The 20,657-nt window shown below is 44.4% G+C and overlaps 1 protein-coding gene across 6 annotated transcripts in view; it reads right to left on the reverse strand.

The window, feature by feature from the left end:
* LOC135204194 (uncharacterized) overlaps nucleotides 1-20,657 on the reverse strand; it is a 478,815-nt gene that overhangs the window by 230,394 nt on the left and 227,764 nt on the right. For all 6 annotated transcript variants that reach the window (XR_010312125.1, XR_010312124.1, XM_064234274.1 and 3 more), the window contains exons 5-8: nucleotides 18,286-18,373; nucleotides 5,493-5,541; nucleotides 2,967-3,046; nucleotides 1,153-2,055 (exon numbers count right to left, since the gene is read on the reverse strand). Coding sequence is in view for 4 of the 6 variants with exons in the window: in XM_064234274.1 (XP_064090344.1) it covers nucleotides 1,153-2,055; nucleotides 2,967-3,046; nucleotides 5,493-5,541; nucleotides 18,286-18,373 (1,120 nt within the window). In the remaining 2 variants the exon portion in view is untranslated. The remainder of the gene's footprint in view (nucleotides 1-1,152; nucleotides 2,056-2,966; nucleotides 3,047-5,492; nucleotides 5,542-18,285; nucleotides 18,374-20,657) is intronic.

Consider the following 20,657-nt stretch of genomic DNA (forward strand, 5'->3'; position numbering starts at 1 on the left):
ATCAACAACCAGTCAGCTGGAGCTCACAAACACACGTCTTTGTCGGAAGACGCCCGAAAGCAAAGTGGAGTGTTTACATCCCCTGCCTAACGGTAGTTACTGCCTAACCACCTTGTTCAAGATTCAACGGCCATAATTCCAGCTACGCCATAAGTAATTCTTTATGTAAAGGACCAAGGGTTTGTATTACGTGTCGGAACAAACAAAAATAAACCAGAAAGATCCCACCAGGAAAAATGATCAACGACAAGTCAGCCAGAGCTCATAAACACGTCTTCATCGGAAGACAGCCGAAAGCAAAGTGGAGTGTTTACATCCGGGCCTACCCCCCTGCCACCCAGTAGTTACTGCCTAACCACCTTGTTCAAGAATTTAACAGCTGTAATTCCAGCTACGCCGAAAGCAATTCCATATGTAAAGGATCGAGGGTTGGTATATCATGTAGGAACAAGTTACTTTTTTACAGCTTTACTGCATCAGTATCCACAATATAAGTTGGATTAGATTAAAATAAAGTATGCACTATGTTCAGTTTGCTAAAATGTGTCAAAATTTTTTAAATATAAACCTGTAGCAAACATAATACAAATGTGCTAAATGACAATGCTATGAGTGTCTAACATTTTAAAATGCAAGGGGAAAAAAATTCACTGGATAGGTTTCTCGTGAGTCAGAAAACCAGTGAGACTAAGAAAATAGCAGAAGGGACAGAAAAGAACAGAACTCCAGAAGCAATGACCAGACATTTTTGATTATGTACCCAGGTACGCAAGTTCAATTCTAAAAGACTTACTTGTATAAGTTAAGAGCAGTAAAGGGTCACTGATTTAACTGACAACCTCCCACTGAATAGAATATCCAGAGAATACAACCAAGCTTAGAAAATATGAACAAATTTAAAGATAAAATCAACATAAAATAATGCACACATGATCTGAAATACAGAAATATACTAGTATCTACTTTCTACAAAGAATAGAGAACGTGACCTTTTTCTCTCTCTCCATAAAATAAATTCTTAGTGTTATTCAGTTTAACCAATTAAATCAAATAATGTCTCTCATTTATTCTGCTTTAAAAAATAATAATAGTGCAGAATTCACAATCGTACCAAATTCATAAATTTTAATTCAAACAACACTTCTACTCTACCTGAAATCTGATGGCCTGTTTCGTAAGGCACAGATAAACTATCTGAGTCTATTTTCTTCAATAGTTCTCCTCCATACCTTGGTGCATTGTGACAGGATCCCATTATCTTATTGTCACTGGCCCTTACTTCACTCATTTTTTTCTCATGAATTACATTTTCAGAATTAAATAGTTCTCTTGTCCCAGATGTGACATCAGCAATTCCTACTTCTAACCCATTTAGAGATCTAAATGGCACTGGCTTGTGGACAATTTGCATATGCCTGTTATTGCATGCTCTACCTAATTCAAGAGTACTTTTTCCAAAGTCTGTATTCATATCTGATTCATGGAGTTTCCTATTATCATTCCCAGACTGCTTTTCATATATTTTCAAATAATCTAATGGGTTAATTATAACACTTTTAATACACTTTGATGAAGAAGTCTGGCTTTTATCTACTTTAAAATCTCCCTTTTCACTGCTTTTACATGTTCTATCTTTATTCCCACAATTTAGTTCTTTATTTTCAGAAGTTTTACAAGACGGATCTCCAACGTCACTTCCACAGACTTTCTCTTTGTTAAAACCACGAGTTGTAGACAAGCTAACAGGAGCTGAGGTTCTGCTTCTCTCAAGCTTCTCCTCATATCGAAGTAAAAGAGCCCTTGGATTAATTATAGTGGTACCAGGACAAGGGATAGATGAAACTGTTGGATTAGCGACCAACACACAAGCACTTTTCCTTTTCCTTTTAGTGGCTGAATTACATTTTGTACTATCAAGTGACTGTGAAATTCCAACAACTTTTTTTCTTTGAACATCACAACTATTCTTTACAGTAATCTGGAGAGCTTCTTGTGACACAGGTGTGCTCAGAGCCTCATTGGACTGACTACTACTGAAGTGCTTCTCAGACCATTCTGTAAATCAAAAATTTTTAAATATACTAAAAGAAACATACAATTATATTGATATATTAATATGCTGTCATTAAAAATAATTAAACCTAATAGTCTTCCAAAACACAGTTAAAACCAGGATTTGACAATAATTGTAAGTAAACTGAGTACATCAAAATTCAAACTGGTGACAACTGTGCAATCTGCTAGTATAAGATGGAAAAAAAATTAAATAAATTGATGACATATTTTGTTTATGGTATAATGATTGATAGAAATTTAGAACATTCAAGATTTGGGCACCAGAGCAAGTTTGCCAGGGGGTGAGGGCATCAAATCCAAAGTGTGGTTGGGTTCAAAATCCATTTCATACCAAAGTCACCAAGATATTAATCAAAAGCACAAGGAGGAAAGAAAATCTATGGCAAAAGACATTAGATAGGCAAGTAATAGAAACTAAACTGGAACAGACAAGTAAAAGGCTCACAAGAAGGTACAGTTAGTAGGGGAAGGGACACTTGCAAAGAACCTTTGGCAATGCCTACACTGTGTAGCGTGAAATGCATTCGTGTTTTATTACGCCCTATGGGAGTGCCACCAAGTGTAAATGGTGGTTTGGAAATAAAACAAACACTTCATTAGGAAAAAAGTTATGCTCATTAACACATATTTTAGTAAAAGGCCAATGCAAATTTCTTATAAAAAGATAATTGACCAAATCTGTGGGTAAACTGGAGCACTCATCAGAAAATATCAGCAAGACAATCGGAAAATGATCAGCCCTTCTACACAAAATATCGCAAACTCTCCCTCAATACTTTGGGACATAAGACCATTTAGCGACAGATGCTATTTTTGTTAATGTGGTTATTAAAATTCTTGCAAAGGAAGCCCCTTCTGAAAATCTGTTAATAATTCTAGGGACTACTTACGCTTCACTTTCTTCTCTGATGCTCTCAACTGTTTTATTTTCTGCAGTTTCATACTGACACCGTAATTTCCAGTTTTCGTACTGAAAAAAAAATAAATAAAAGCAGAACTTTGAAAATCATCAACATAAAAAATGTAATAAGGTGTGAGGCTATCAACATTTCTTCCTTGTTTATGTAAATAATCTGTAAGCTTTTTTAATATTGTGATTCTTTATATCAACTGGCATCACAATAACAAATGCCCACTGATGCTGAGCTATGCACTAATAAAACAGTAACTGAAGGCAGCATCAAGGTTACAGATCATCAAATTGAATTTGAATGCTTGATAAAACAGGTATGTATGGTTCACACAGTGGGTGTGTCTAAAACCCTCTTGAAAGCACTTCTATTTACTCTAATATACAATATATGAAACAATAATTTGCTTCAGGTACCTACATAGCGAGCAAGCAGGTGAGAGAGAGAGAGAGAGAGAGAGAGAGAGAGAGAGAGAGAGAGAGAGAGAGAGAGAGAGAGAGAGAGAAACATCACCCACACATCATATATAATATCTTAAGCTTCTGGTGGTTGCTGAAGCCTACGTCTACCACAAGGGTCATCTCATGATGGCACAGAGCCCCAAAGGAGTGTTCCCACTGCCATGCCATCCATATATTGAAAATGTTCTCTACATGAGAAAAAAGGAGCCTATTTTCACACATTGTGAGGGAGACCCTGTCATGTATGGAGACTATTTAGAACAGTCTCTATAGTCTCCAGTTCAGGAGGCCATAGACTGTTCACTTCCAATGATGTTGTCTTCATCAGAATCTGTGGTTATAAGGATGTTAACCACTTGTGGACAGGTGAAATACATATAAATGTATGTTTATAAAGCTTTGATGCAAAGTCCGGGTAGCATACATATGTCCAAGATTTGGCGCTATGCAGTAAAAATGTTCCTAGTTCCATTTAACACTATTGGCAACTCTTCAGATCATAACATGTATAAGAGTCAGAGCGAGCTGACAGACCTTCAGTCTTACTAGAGGTGGTAAGGGGGAATGTTGTCACAACTTCCCAGCCAAGAATGTGTCATACATATTTTACAACAAATATGCTAAGAATATGTTCATGGTTTTATTTCTTATCTTTTATGATATTGTCTGAGCTGTAATTTTAAATTGACAAATTAAAATAGAAAAAAAATGAGAAAGAACAGTTATAACGTTGTAAAATTACCATATTCTTATGACTGTCTTAGAAAAAAGTGGCCTGCAAGGGATTGGAAATATTCACTTTCAACTTTCCGTGGAAAGTACACACATTTTTTATGAATTTCTTTTCTTATACCACAAGAATATGTATATCTTCCTCTTTCCATTGATGAGTTTTTTTTTATAGTTTTTCTTTAAAATTGGACATCCTTAAATTTAGCCAGGTCATGGGTGTATGCATTAGCGTATATTAGCCATCCTGAAGGAGATGATTTTATTTGGGATATCATGGACCTGATGCATTGCCAGATTATAGCCCTAAAGAAAGTAAGCCTGCACATACAATAATATACATTATCACTTCCACAACTGGCAAGGTAACATCCACAGAGGAAGACTGCTTTCCATATAAACATAAATCCATAAACAGCATATATAACTATATAGTACCTACAATTGCCACAACGGAAGTTTTATAATCGGATAACCAGCCCGAGAAGAGTCTACTCGAGACTCAGAGGTCTGGAAAATCTAACCCCTATTAATAATAATATAATCGGATAAAAAGGTACTTTGCTCAATGGTCACAAAAAATTCTGACACTATTAAATGCAAAAATGATGGTAACACTGGCTGATACTACAAAGCACGTACTCAGTAAAATTAGTGCTGCCTGTTTTGGGTTGCAATTATACTCATTCTTCCTCTGAGATGATACAAGTCTGCCCAAACAGTCTCACTTCAGTTCAAAATTCAAAAAAAAAGTCTACCTTTGGTTTCCTGAAATAAATATACAGCAAATGCATTTTCTGCTGATACATTATAGAATTCATGATGCCCTATACTTTTCAGCTTCCTTCCACACAGGACAGGTCATAGACAGACTTCTCTACTTCTATGACTACATGCTGTATTTTGGGTACTTTTGGTCAGCACTATTCATCAGGCTTTGCATCAGTCTGAAGGCCCCTATACTATACTGTACTCAAATTACTATGCAACCAGGGCATATCGTTATTGTTTTAACTTTTGTAAATGCTCTCATTGTTTGCCTTCAATGTCATCCATTTAGACCAAATAATGCATTTCTATTATGTTTATAATACACTAAATAAATTCTGTTTAATGACATACTATGGCCTGGGGCAGAATGGAACTTGAGCCTCGCGTATTAGCCACATGGTAATGGAGTACATATAACAACCCCCTCTAATATTTATTTGGATACATATCCTGACCTTGTCTGCTATCTTCTTAAAAGGCTAATATGAACTAAGAAAATACTGCACACTATTGAATTAACTCACATTAGTAACATTTTACTTACCTCTCCATGGGTAGTGACTTCAAAGCTGCTAATGTTTCCTTCAACTGTCCTACAAAAAATTTACAAATTAGTCTAAAAAGTAAACTTCCAAAAAATAGAGAAACTTAGGAAACTTATTAATTACGTATAAAAATAAGCACATCACAGAAAAGTTATAATTGTAAAGAGAAATGCTTTAGTATTGGTATTGTATGGCAGATATTATTCTTCAGGTAATATTATTCACTCCAAAACAAATATTTTTGGGGACAAATACACATTGTGATAATTTTAGGACAAATACACATTGCATTATTTTTTCCATACATTCTATAACAATGGTGCATAGTAATTCAGAGTAGGAGCTATTCTACAACAAATAAGGCAGTCTCCAGTTATCGGCAGCCTCAGTTATTAGCAATCTGGTTTATGGTGTTTGTCTAGCAACGACAATAACTGAATTTTCAACACCGATATGCGTTGATCCTCGTTTATCACCAATGATCCTTGGTTATCAGCACTGATAACCGAGGATCTGTGCTGATAAATGGGGATCAGCACTATTATCGCCGATTATTTTTTATCGCCACACCATCAGATACAGAACCCCTGCCCCTGATAAACAGAGATTGCCTTGCTATTCTTCAACAATGACAAAAAAGTGAGAAACTATTAGAATATTATCAGAGAGTTCAGTGCCACTTGATCTAAAATGATATTGTTATGTTACAATAAAGTTTCATACATACTTACCTGGCAGATATATACATAGCTAAGACTCCGTCGTCCCCGACAGAAATTCAAATTTCGCGCCACTCGCTACAGGTAGGTCAGGTGATACCGGCCTGCGATGGGCCGGCAGGACTAGGAACCATCCCCGTTTCTATCATATTTTCTCTCTTCCACCTGTCTCCTGCGGGGGAGGCTGGGTGGGCCTTTAATTGTATATATCTGCCAGGTAAGTATGTATGAAACTTTGATTTGTAACATAACAATATCATTTTCATACAATCAACTTACCTGTCAGATATATACATAGCTGATTGGCACCCTTCGGTGGAGGGTAAGAGACAGCTACTATATGGAATAGACAGGTAAACAACATATGTTGTAGGTATAAATAAAACCTTGGTTCCTACCTGATAGGTGGTAGACTTCGTGGGTGTTTGCCCATTAGTCTGCATCACCTCAAGAAACTTTAGCGAGATATATGATCTATGGCCAAGAGTTCTTGTGGGGTCTGCCGATGGGGTCTTATCCGCTTACTCGGCAGAGCCTGAAAGGACTTTGTCAATGGGTGCTGATCCACTTATATGACAATACACCTTATGAAGGAGCACACAACCAATCCCGACCACCTGATCCTAACCATATGTTAGAACTGAGGATTGTTCCGAGTTATCCCCGAACTCTTCACAACAACCGTAACTCAAAAACCACTACGCACACATACATAATTTCTAAAAAAAATTATACTCATCTAATTAGACATGACAAGATTCTCTTACTGAACAACATAGACGGCCGCCCCGTGCTCTAAACCAAGTCCTCCATTGTTCGAAGAGGACTCCAGACCATATCTAAAAAGAAGAAAAGTATATATTTTAAGGATTGGTGTCGGCTCCCGTACCCAGAATCGTATCCGCCGATACGAAAGGACCCAGAGAAAAACACTTCTCATATGTCACACGAACGTCTTCCAAGTAATGAGACGCAAATACTGAGTTGCATCTCCAAAATGTCGTATCTATGATGTTTTTAAGCGACATATTCTTATGAAACGAGAGAGACGTCGCTACTGCTCTCACTTCATGAGCTTCAACTTTCAACAGTTGTAACTGTTCGTCAGAACAGACCTTATGCGCGTCTGTAATGACGTTCCTCACAAAGAATGCCAGAGCATTCTTGGACATCAGTCTTGTGGGGTCTTTTACCGCGCACCAAAGACCTTGTCTAGAGCCTCCCATCTGATGCTTTCTCTGAATGTAGAACTTTAGAGCTCTTACAGGGCATAGAGATCTTTCTGCTTCTCTTCCTACGAGACTCGATATGCCTTTGACTTCGAATGACTTAGGCCAGGGATTCGAGGGATCTCATTCTTAGCTAAAAACAGGGTCTTAAACGAGCAAATAGCTGAGTCTTCCCTTGAAACCTACTTTATCTTGCAGAGCATGTAATTCACTAACTCTCTTTGCCGTAGCTAAAGATAATAGGAATAGGCATTTTCTGGTGATGTCTCGAAACGAAGCCAGATGAGGAGGTTCGAATCTTTCAGATGAAAGAAACTTGAGAACCACGTCTAGGTTCCAGTTCGGAGGGACCGGTTCCTTCGACTTTGAAGTCTCAAAGGACCTTATGAGATCGTGGAGATCTTTATTATCTGCCAGATCTAATCCTCTATTCCTGAAGACAGCCGAGAGCATACTTCTGTATCCCTTTATTGTGGATACAGCTAGATGAGATTGCTCTCTCAGGAATAGAAGGAAATCAGCAATTTCCGCTATAGAAGGTAGTGGAGGAGACAACTTCTTTAGTTCTACACCACCTTCTAAAAACCTCCCACTTCGATCTGATATACTTTCGTAGTGGAGGTTCTGCGTGCTCTCGCGATCGCGCTTGCAACTTCGCGAGAAAACCCCCCTCGCTCTGACGAGTCTTTCGATAGTCGAAAGGCAGTCAGAGCGAGAGCGGGGAGGTTTTTGATGATACCTCTTGAAGTGTGGCTGTCTGAGAAGATCCATCCTTCTTGGTAGGGATCTTGGAAAGTCTACGATCCACTCTACCACCTCCGTGAACCAATCTTGGGCCGGCCAAAAGGGGGCTATCAATGTCATCCTCGTCTCCTTTGACGCCACAAACTTTTTTAGTACTAGTCCCAGGATTTTGAATGGAGGAAAAGCATAGACGTCTACGCGAGACCAATCTAGCAGGAAGGCGTCTACCATAAGAGCTCTTGGATCTTCCACGACCGAGCAAAAGACTGCCAGCCTTTGGAAATGAATGTGGCGAAGAGATCCACATGAGGTGTCCCCCACAGCGACCAGAGATCTTGACACACTCCTCGTGTAGGGTCCACTCTGTATGAAGGACCTGGTTCCTCCTCCTGAGTCTGTCCGCCCTCACATTCTTTACTCCCTGAACAAACCTTGTCAGAAGGGAGATGTTCCTGTGAGACGTCCAAAGCAAAAGGTCTCTCGTCAGTTCGTAAAGGAAACGAGGAGTGAGTCCCCTCCCTGTTTTCGAATGTAGGCAAGTGCGGTGGTGTTGTCCACGTTTACTTGCACTACTTTGTTCGACACCAGAGGTTCTAGACTCTTCAAAGCCAGATGCACGGCGAAGAGCTCTTTGCAGTTTATGTGCCAATCCACCTGCGCTGGTTCCCAGGTGCCTGACACCTCCTTCGAGCCTAATGTTGCTCCCCAACCTTTCCCTCCGACGCGTCGGAGGTACAACACTAGGTCTGGGTTCTGGGTCCTTAGAGAGATCCCTTTGTTCTCTTCCAGAAGGGGGCAACCACCATTCCAGGTGCGGTCTTATCTCCACTGGAATGGGAAAGGCGTCCGAAAGTTGTCCAGTTTTCCAACTCCAAGACTTCTTGAGGAAGAATTGAAGCGGACGTAAATGAAGTCTTCCTAGCGGGAAGAACTGTTCGAGCGAGGAAAGGGTCCCTAGAAGGCTCAACCATTCCCTCGCCGACGTATGTTCCTTTCCTTAAGAAGAGAGAGACTATCTGCAAACCTTTTGCGATTCTCTCTTGCGAAGGAAATACTCGAAAACCCCGAGAATCCATCCGAATCCCCATATAGACTAAGTTCTGTCTGGGGGTCAGCTGCGACTTCTCGAGGTTCACGAGCAATCCCAACGCTTTGATCAGATCTAAAGTTAACGTCAGGTCCTCCAAGCACTGTCTCTCTGATCTGGCCCTGATGAGCCAGTCGTCCAGATACAGAGAGATATTTACTCCTTTGAGGTGAAGAAACCTCGCCACATTCTTCATCAGGCTTGTGAAGACCTGAGGAGCTGTGGACAGGCCGAAACACAAGGCTCTGAACTGAAAGATCCTCCTTCCCCCGTCATGAAACGGAGGTACCTTCTTCGATGAAGGGTGGATCGGGACGTGAAAATAGGCGTCCTGGAGATCTAGAGACACCATCCAATCTCCTTGTCGCAATGACGCAAGGGACTGAAGCAGAAGTCTCCATCGAGAACTTCTCCTTCCGAACAAATTTGTTCAGAGAGCTGACGTCTAGTACTGGTCTCCAGCCTCCCGAGGCCTTCGCAACCAGAAAAAGGCGATTGTAAAAACCCCGGGGAGTTTTGATCCAGTACTAGTTCTATCGCTCTCTTGTCCCACATTTGTTCCACCATCGATCGAAGAGTATCTCAGCACAGGATCCTTGTACTTGGCTGTTAGTTCCCAGTGGTATTGACGTTAGGGGAGGAGTGTTCAGGAAAGGGATACGATATCCCTTCCTTATTACAGACAACGATGACGCGGTCTGCGTTTATAAGTGTCCAAGGCCTCCACAAATCCCAGAGCCTGCACCTACTGGTACTTGGAGGAGAGAAGCATCACTTTCCCTTTTTAAAGGGACGAAAGGCAGACCTACCTCTCTTCTCAGGAGCCTTCCTTCTTGCGGGAGGTCTGGAGGTAGGGCCACCTCAAAGGCTGAACCGATGTACTCGGTCCTTTCTTGTCAGGTGTAGAAGCAGGCTTCTTCTTCCTTGCTGACTGCGTCAGAAGGTCCTGAGTCGCCTTCTCAGTTAATGATCGAGAAATGTCCTTCACCAACTGAGAAGGGAACAAAAAATCAGACAAAGGCGAATACAGCAGCGCTGCCCTCTGAGCGTGGGAGACTGCCTTGGTTAAAAAGGCACCATATACCGTCCTCTTTTTAGAAGACCTGCTCCAAACAAAGAGGGAGATTTCAAACGAGCCATCCTGCACGCTTTGTCTATACAAGACAATATGCACAAAAAAGGGCTCTGGTTCGATTCCTTCAGAATCATGGGCTTTCTTGGACATCACCCAAGGGACCAATCTAAGAAGTTGAAAACTTCCAATACATGAAAGAGTCCCTTGAGGAGATGGTCCAGTTCAGAAATGCCCCACGTAATACGTGCCGAGTTCAGACCTTGTCGACGTGAAGCGTCAACTAAGGTCGAAAAGTCCGCTTCTGACGTAGACGGAAGAGCAATACCCATATTCTCTCCAGTCTGATACCAAATGCCTCTTTTAACCAGCTAGTCTCGCTGGAGGCATGCAGAAGACCGTTCTGACTAAGTCCTTCTTAGACTTCATCCAAGAGTCTAAGGACTGCAGAACCCTCTTCATTGAAATGGTGGGCTTCATTCTGAGAAAAGACAAGACTTCTTCTTCTTAGCACTCGAAAACAGAGAGCGCGGAGAAGGAGGAGCGGCGGCAGGAGTCAAAGTCCACGTCTCCATACTCCTCTAGAAGCAAGGCAGTCAAAACTTTATAGTTCGACAGTCCTTCTCTTCCTTGATATTCTTCGTCCGAGTTTACTTCTAACTCGGGATCTAAATGAGTCTCCGCTCCCAAACTCTGTACGTTCGTTCCTCTGGAGGAGACAAACTCCTAATAGGGAGAGGGGCTAAGGGAATGATATTCCTTCCTCTTCCCCGCTTTAATAGCCCTGGAAGGCGCCAAAAGCTCAGGCTTCTCCTCCATAAATAGAAGACGCTTCCCGCTTGGATGACGCTTCTCGTCCGCCAAGCGTCCTGGCTGACGCCTCCCGCTTACGTGGCTGCTGACGTCCGGTATGACTGCCTCGCGCCATGGTAAAGAACGTCTGACTCTCAAAAGGCGTCCTAACTGGCGCCAAAATATTGGTTGGAGCTTCGCGTCTACCATCAGCTTTCAAAGAAGCTTCATGTCTAAAAGACGTCTCACGTCTCTCTGGCGTTACGTATCTTTCGTAAGCTACCGATCTCGCTCTCGAACCCGAAGCTTCTGTGATATGTTTAGAAGCTTCACGTTTGCATGACGCTTCTCGCTTAGCAGGGGAGAGAGGACGAGACTTCTTGATTGGAAGCGCAACGTCCTTCCTACGAGGCGCTAAAACTCCCACCAAAGAGGCCAGTTGTTCTTGTACTGCCATGATAATCTTCCTTGAAGCTTCTCCCACGTCACTGCATGACGCCTTTCGTCATCAATCGGGGGAGAAGTAGGAAAGGGTACTTCTGCGTCCTCGTCGGGGTGACGCTGACGCCACCTTCGCCTTCTTAATAGAAGAGGAGCGTCATCTGAGAAACGCTCTGGGCTCGAAGAATAAATTTTCGGGTTTCTTTCAAATGCCGTTTCAGAGGCCTCGATAAATAATCCGACTCCTTCCACCCTCGTTTAGGTGAGGGAGAGGGAGAGGATGAGAAACACTCACGAAGGACGCTTTTTCTAAAGCGCCCTTGAGCAGCCTGCCACGAAACAGAGCTTTGCTGAAGGGACGTCTGACCGTTGGGGATTCCCCACGACCTCCTTAAGGCTTTCGACTTTCCTTCTCCTCTGGGCATGGGAGCTTGGAAGAGGTTCTAGGCCTGGGAGCGTCGCAGGGACGATCAAACGCCCCCTCCACAACACTGGGAGAACTCACTTCACTGTAATGCTCACTTTCACTAGCCTTACCTTTTAAGTCCGCCATTTTGGACTTCATGTCTCGAATAGTAGCTTTCAGATCGGCGATTTCCGCGAGGCCGATTCGAAAGTACACTTTGTAAATTAGACACAGGGAGAATCTAAATCATTAGATTAAGAATAATTATATCAGTAAAAGGCTCAATACTTTCCATTGAACTCAACCTTTCAGACGTCTAACCCTATCCCTCTCTAACTTCTTCAAATAAGAAGTTAAAGTCTTCCACTCTTCTGCATTTAATCCCTCGCATTCATGACAAGTATTAGTAGCAGAACACTGAAACCCCCTACATTTACGACATACAGTGTGAGGATCAACCGAAGCTTTCGGTATCCTCACCCTGCAGCCTACATTCACACACATTCTCACACTCACATTTGAATCAGACATACTGAGAAAAATCCAAAAAGCAATTCCAAAAAAACAGTCCACAGTAGCAAATGCCAAAAACAGATCCAGATACGTCAACCAAAAAAGGACGATAAACGATGATCAAAGGATGAAATAAGAATCTAAGTCAGGAGGTTAATAGCAACAATGTTGATTACCACCGGCGGCGACAGAGAAAATATGATAGAAAACGGGGATGGTTCCCAGTCCTGCCGCCCAGGGCAGGCCGGTAGATCACCTGACCTACCTGTAGCGAGTGGCGCGAAATTTGAATTTCTGTCGGGGACGACGGAGTCTTAGCTATGTATATATCTGACAGGTAAGTTGATTGTATGAAAATATAATTCTAATATATATAACAATTTGTCAAAAATTGTATTTTTCCGAACTATACAAACCTGGGGTCCTTGAACAATAGGAAGGTACTTAGCGGCAGCTGAACCGGTTGTAAGCTTTGAACAAGGGGGTTCAGTAGTTAACTACGGCAGTTGGCGGTCAGCTCGACTGCGAGGAGAGGAGTCACTTTGCTTTAGGCCCAGGAAACGCAGAGTGATGGGTGGCATGAGGTGGGACTATGTGAAAAGGACCTCAGGTTTGTATTGTTAGGAAAAATACAATTTTCGACAAATTGTTATTTGTTCCGATACGTATACAAACCCTCGGTCCTTTAACAATAGGAGTGAACAATAGGAAGACTCACTTATTATTGGGTGGAATCTGAGCCTTATGAACAGACTGGTGTTCGTCCTACCTTGGTTCCCTCCCTGGTCGTAAGGGCAAAAGGAGGGATCCTAGCCTCTGCCCAGCTGATCGGGGTGTCCACCGCAGGATCAGTGCTCAGACTTCTGGACCAAATTTATAAGAGGGAGGCAAGCGTACATCTTATAAATAGCAAAAAGTAAGAACTAGTTCCTACTTCAAGAGCCAATATGAAGTCATGGGTTTGTCTCTTGTTGGCTTCCACTCCGTCCCCCCCTTGGTTGGGGAGTGGTGGATAAATACTCCTATCCCTACTGAAAGGGATAGGATGGAGCTCAGTCGTGTAGCTTACCTGCATCTGCTTCCTGTAAGGGTACGGGTGTCGTCACTACCATCAGCGTTGTACGCCCTCCTGATCACCTCACATAGCCAGAAATAAAGTGTGTTTTTGGAAACTTCTTTCTTGGTCACCCCGGTGCTAACGAAGAGGCGTCAACACTCAGGCCTGAGGTGTTGAGTTCTCTTCAGATAGCGCCGTAGCGCCCTCACGGGACAAAGCAGCATCTCATCAGCATCATTATCAGTGAAGTCCTTCAGGGAGGGGATCGTGAAAGACTCGAACCGGTCGTCAGGGACCGGAGGATTCTGAGTCTTCGCTACAAAGTTCGGTACGAAATTGAGCATCACGGATCCCCATCCCCTGGAATGCTTGACATCAAAGGAAAGACCATGTAGTTCCCTTTCTCTCATTTCCGATATCAGGGCCAGCAGGAAGAGGATCTTGAGGGTCAGATCCCTGTCTGATGACTCTCGGAGTGGCTCGAAGGGACTTCGAGTCAAACTCCTAAGGACAAGAGTCACATCCCACCCCGTGGGCCTGAGTTCCCTGGGTGGGCAAGACCTCTCATAGCTCTTCATAAGGAGGGAGATCTCAAAGGAGAAGGAGATATCCACTCCTCGCAGTTTAAGGACTAGGGCCAGGGCCGCTCTGTATCCTTTAACTGCGGAGACGGAGAGGAGCTTCTCTCGGCGAAGGAAAACGAGGAAATCCGCTACCTGCTGAATAGTGGCTCTGAGAGGAGAGAGAACCCGTCCACGACACCAACCACAGAAGACGGCCCACTTCCCCTGGTAAACAGCTGCAGAGGACTGTTTGAGGTACCCACCTATCTCTGTTGCTGCTCAGCGAGAAAAGCCTCTCGCTCGCAATTGATGGTGGATAACAGCCAGCCATGAAGACACAGGGACTCGACCGACCGGTGGTACCGTTCTACGTGTGGCTGGCACAGGAGGTTGTGCCAGGGGGGGAATCTCTCTCAGTGCTTCGGCAAGCAGAGCCAGCAGGTCCGGGTACAAAACAGCTTGAGGCCCGCCAGGCACACCCCCAAACTTCCATCAGCAGGTGAGGGGAACGCCATCCCTAGCGTTTCCTTCCTCTCTTCGACTTCTTCCGGTTCCTCCTCGAGAGAAGGACTGGGAGGAGGGGTGTTTATGGTCACTCCTTACAGTCAAAGTCGAAGGCAGAGTCTTTCCTCTCGGCTTCAACAAAGCGATCATCTTAGCCGCAGAGGAAGTGCTAGCTAAACTCTTGGGCTTAGCCGCAGTCGTTCGAGGTTGCCCAGCCACCTTCGAGACTGCCTGGTGGACTAAACGGTCACTTTCATCAGTGCACCGTTGTTCCACCGCAGCGTCCAACATCTCTCTGGGGAAGAGAGAGGAGGAACTCCGCACCGGTCAGTTGCGAAGACCCAAGGCCGCATCTCGCCCAGCCGCCCTGGTCACTCGGGTGAGGACAGTGTCCCTACGCCTCAGAACCAGGTTGGCCCACAGGTTAGCCGTCTGGTGGGCCAAGTAGGAGATAGCCCTACCTCCAGACTGGCACAGTCTCACAAAAGCCGGGTCCCCTTCAGGAGTAATGTTTCCCGAAGAGGCCGCAGCTTTCGACACTGTGAGGGACTATAGGTCGATCCAGGAGACTGCTTGGAATGCTGTCATAGCGGTAGATTCCAAGGCAAGTGCCTCTTGCTGCAAGGAGCTGCTGCAGACACACCCCCGGAGTTACCCTAGCTAGCTCCGGGTTAACCTGTTTGGGCAGCAAAGGGTCCTCTGAAGGCACGTAGAAGCGCCTCTGCTGCGGTAGAGGTGGGGGAAGGAGCTTGGATGACCTACCAGACCGAAGCGAACCCTCCTGTTCGGAGACGAGAGCATCCACCTGGCTCAGCACACTGTCGGCCAAAGCTGATCGGGGGAGACCCACCGTCATCCTGGGTTCCTTTTTGGGTCCCCAGATTGACTCCAAACCCGCCCGATGTAGGCTCGGAAGGTGGGAGTGGTGATCCTTCCCCGAGGTCGTTGTGCTAACGAATCAGCACAATAACCTCAGCAAACAACCTCTGGATCTCGGGAGTGACTGCATCCTGCGGAGACGGACCATCAAGCCCGTCCAGCGAAAACTCCTCCCGTGACCCTCCTCCTTCCACAGGAGGAACCACAAAATGCCCCTCATGGTCTCCTCCTGCAGTTTGTGCGTACGATCTAGTCGGTCCTAGGACCGTGCCAGGTTTGTAGGGCGTCGTGGCGGGATCGCGAGGAGTGCGCCCCTCGCGATCACTCCTGATCGCCACGCTCTTCCCGGTGTAGCCGAAGGAAGTTGAAGGGATAGGAGAGGAAGGCCTGACGCTCCCCTCTCACCCACTGGCAGAACCGGTGTGCAGGGGGGACGGCAGGCGATCGCCAACCCGCAGTGGCAATCGAGCTGCGGGCCTAGTCGAGTGGCTCTCTCGAGGAGAACAGCTGGACCGAGAACAGTGGTGACGGTCCCGAGCGTCAGAAGAACTGCTGCTGGTCCCCCTCTCCGCCCGGTCCCAGTAGGAGCGGCAGTCAGGGGACCGACAGAGTCCGCTGTCGCAGTTGGAGCGAGGCCTGTCCTCCCACGGCGTTGTCCACGCCGCTATGGACCAATAAACCGAAGGCTGGTTCAGCGCGCGGAGGGGACCGCTACCTGGCCTAGCCGCAGCCAGTCTGGACGCGTGTCAACCCTGGGTACCAGCGGATTGCCACGAGAGCGATCGCTGGCCTGGTGGGAGTCACCTGGGCGACCCCCACCAGTCTTCTGCTCCATGCCTGGATCCTGGCGCTGAGCGGACTCGGTTGCCTGGGTCTTGGCTGCACGGTCACCTGCAGGTGACCGTACACTCGGTACCTTTCACGAATCGTGAGGCCGAGGCGGTACCTGGCGCCGAGGCAGTACCTCTGGCACCAGGTGAGGAGGTACCGGTGTTAGCCGGTGCTCTTCCAGTCCCCGTCTTCTTCCTTGCAGAAGAAGAGACGGGCCCTGTTCCCGAAGGAACAGGAGGACCAGCGGAAGTCCCAACCGTCCCACCGGAGTGGGACGGACCCTTAGAAGTATCAGAGAGAGCCTTCTTGGGGGGGAGGAGGCTACCTTCTTCTTCTATGGCTGTGGGGCCTTAGAAGTCGAAGGGGAAGCGGCGGCAGACGACAACGAAGAAGACGATGAAGACGACGAATGCACCTTCCTCCTCTTCTTCTTTTTCTTTGTCAGCTTCCTCAGGACCACCGTCAGGTCTTCCATCCAGGGCAGAGCCAGGGCAGTTGCCGAAGCAACAGGGCCCGACTGCACCTGTCCGGAAGGACCTGGGGTGGGGGCAGCAACACCACGGGCAGGAACAACAGCGGCAGGAACTGGTAGTGGAGCAGCAGCAACCTCAGGAACAGGAGGTTGGGCAGGAACCAGCGGCATCCTCTTTACTGGAGGCAGGTCCAGGAGAGAGCTCTTGGGACACCAGAAGTCAGGGGCTGAAGCAAGAGCGGCAAAACCAGGTGGCGGAGTCACAGCATACGTCTTCACCTCCGGCAGCGGCGCCTGAATAGCAGCTGTCGGGGTTACCATGGCAACGTGCTGGGTATACACCAGGTGCAGTGGAGCAGCGTAGCCAGGAGTGGACACCTTCGTGGTTGTCCTGGTGGTTGGGCCATGAGTTACTGGCCTGGCCCCTCTCACCAGATAACTCAGCAGCCACTGAACACTCGGTGTCCCTGGAGCACCAGCAAGCACCAGGCCCGGCCAAGATCGTCCCCGGTGGCAAGCAGATCTGAGGAAGAAAACAGTTGGGTTAGTAGGGGGGGTCCCCTCACCCAGGGGGGGGGGGGACAGTTCCCACCCTGAGCGAACAGACGACCCCGAATACAACTGTATGTTGGGTACCTAGGCCCCTCCCCCACGCTCGACTGATCGAGAGAGGAGAAGGAGCAAGACACCCCCCGAAGAGGAGGGAGCCATACGAGGGAGCTGAGATGGAGGGAAGAAGGAAGAAGACGTGTCCGTGACCAAGGGAGTAACTGGAGATCCCTCCGATGACTCCTTGGCTGGCTTACGCGGTTTCTTCCTCCCCCCATAGCGCTCCCACCGCTCCTCTGACCAAACACTACATACATCACAAGGCTCGGTGCGAGAGCATTCTCGCCCTCGGCACCGAGTGCAATAAGCATGAGGGTCAACCTCTACAGATGACAGAAAGGCCCCACACTTACGGCCCTCCACACCAGGGCACAATCTGCGGCTGATAGGGGGGCGAGGGGGTCTCTCCGGCACTTGGGATTCCACAACAAATCACGAAAATCACTGTATTGGATATACAAAACAGACACTTACTTACGTATAGCCTTGCACATACACACAAAGTACAAGGGAAAGAGAAAAGTCTTCACACAGTGAAGAAAACAAAGCATACGACTTGAAGCGGGCAGAGAGGCGAGCAACACGTCTAACCACCAGCATGGCCAAAAGCAAAGTGACTCCTCTCCTCCCAGACGAGCTGACCGCCAACTGCCGGACAAGTAGTTAACTACCGAACCCCCTTGTTCGAAGCTTACGACCAGTTCAGCTGCCACTAAGTACCTTCCTATTGTTAAAGGACCGAGAGTTTGTATACGTATCGGAACAAATTCAAATTTTATTGCACAAAATTTGCTAGTCAATCAAATGAACAACTTTATCCTAAAATCTAGCATTTAGAAACATTATTGTCAATAAACAAGCCACAGTACAGTACCTCTTTTACTTGATGAGCCACTAATCAACCTGGTTTTACCATCTATTCCACTAACTACAGCATCAGCTAACTGTTTAAGTAACTCTTCCTGAAAAACAAGTAGAAAAAGTAATACCCAAAAATCTTAAATACAAATTACTAACGTGCATTTTATAAATTAAAATTTAAGTATTTACTGATGTTTTATTACTGCATCACAAAAATAATTCAAAATGTTGAAAAAATATACATTTTCATAATAAAACTTATTATTTGGATACTTACCTACTGTTAAATTTAGCTATATCTCCCTGCCGATTAGAGGAGTCGGCATTCAAAAAAAAAAAAAAAAAAAAAAAAAAAAAAAAAAAAAAATGAATGGCTGCCTAGTTTACCTGTTTTCTAATAGATTGTTTCGAATGTTTTAGCTCGTCAGAATTCTCCTTGACAGCTCCCTAAGTTGTGGGGAGGCTGGGTGGGTCTACTTTAACAGTAGGTAAGTATCCAAATAATAAATTTTATTATGAAAAATTATATTATTTGAGATGAATATTACCTACTGTTAAATTTAGCTGATTCCCCCATTAAGAAGAGGATGGTGGGTAGTGCAGCTAGACAAAATTCCGCTCAGCCATTCGAGCTAAAGGTTTCTTATACAAAACCCAAAACATTCTCACCTGATCTGGAATCCTTGGTGGATTTTACTACCACCAGAAATTGGATTCCATTCAGGGAGCAAGGCTCTCATACATATGCAGCAAAGAGCAGCCTTGCGGAAAAAACCGCTTCGATTCAGCCAGCATCAAACGCAAGTGGTATGAGGGACCCTGTGCCTGGGTCCAAAAGCCCTATCAAACGACAGTCACTTAAAATGAATACCTTTACAATATAAAGGTACGCTCCTATACAAAATTTGTAACCTCACGCTCCCCAAATTAATAAAACCCGGAATTTGAACAAAAAAAACCTAAAAAATTGCTCTTTTTTGGTTCAGGAAAAGACTACCCACTACTATACCCTATCGTCTCCTTCAAGGCGATTTAGGCGTGTCCTCCACGTTGCCAAATGTACTCCTCTCGAGTTTTTAAAGGCCTACCCTTCCCATTTACCCTATTTAATCTGTGCGTCTGTCAAGGAGGTTTAACCTCCTTGGCATTTGCTAATGTCTCCTGGGAGCAGTATACTTCTGGGTGTTCCCTATTGCCTCGACCCTCCTTCGAAAATATTTCCATTCTTCCAGGTCTCCCTTTTTCATATAGGCCTGATTAAATCTCTTTTTGGACCTTTCTTGTGATTATCACAAGCTACTGGAGTTCTGCACTTTTAATTTACTTATTTTTGTGTAAATTACTGCACATTATAAATATATATATATATATATATCTATATATTATATATATATTATATATATATATATATATATATATATATTTTATTTTATATCATACATTATATAATACTATATATATATATACATTATATATATATATATATATATATATATATATAATATATATAATATATATATATATATCTATATATCAAATTCAACTACAAATGTCCTTTATATCTAAATTCACTTTACCTCTGTTGGCTGATTGGATAGCGTTCACTATTGTCCTGATTTCGTCCCCGTCCACTTTGGACAGTGGTTCGATCCCATGGGGGACGAAATATATCATATATATATATATTATATTATAGTTTAATATTATAATTAATATATATATATATATATAGTATATATATGAACTGGTAAAAATGTTCTGTAACAACAGAATTCCATCTAATAAAAGGAGCCCATAAAAACACCAAAATGTAGAGAGAAAAGTACTATATTTCAGAGACTGCTCTCTCTCTCTTCAGGTATACGAATGAGAAAAGTTACAGAAAAGGTGGTATTTATACAAGAGATTCGTCCACAAGTAAGACAATTTAGGTCACCCCCGCTGATAATCTTCCTTTAATCTTCTTAAAGCGTTGGTTTGAATGAACACTTCGTCGACGATATCTGAGATCCACGCCCCTTTTGAGATGTTCATTACCTACTTCTCTTTTATTAAGGCCGATTCCATCATTTGACTCTTGTACCGGCAGTTGCTGCTATAAATTACAAGTGACATATTCCAGTTTATTCTATGGTTATATTCATTTATATGGTTGAAAATAGCCGAGTTCTGTTGTCCATACCTAACTGACCGTTTGTGTTGTATTAATCTCTGGGAAGTGATTTATTTTACCTGTATATCCGATGTAAGATTGGTCACAGTCCTGGTTATGGGATCTCATATACCCCAGAGTCTTTGGGAGATGTCTTTGTTGGACGTTAATCAGGGATTTGGCTAAGGTATTTGGGTAGGTAAATGCAAAAGGGTTGGATTTTCCCAAGGGTG

This window comes from Macrobrachium nipponense, chromosome 44 (assembly GCF_015104395.2).
Source record: "Macrobrachium nipponense isolate FS-2020 chromosome 44, ASM1510439v2, whole genome shotgun sequence".
Classification (NCBI taxonomy): Eukaryota; Metazoa; Arthropoda; class Malacostraca; order Decapoda; family Palaemonidae; genus Macrobrachium; species Macrobrachium nipponense.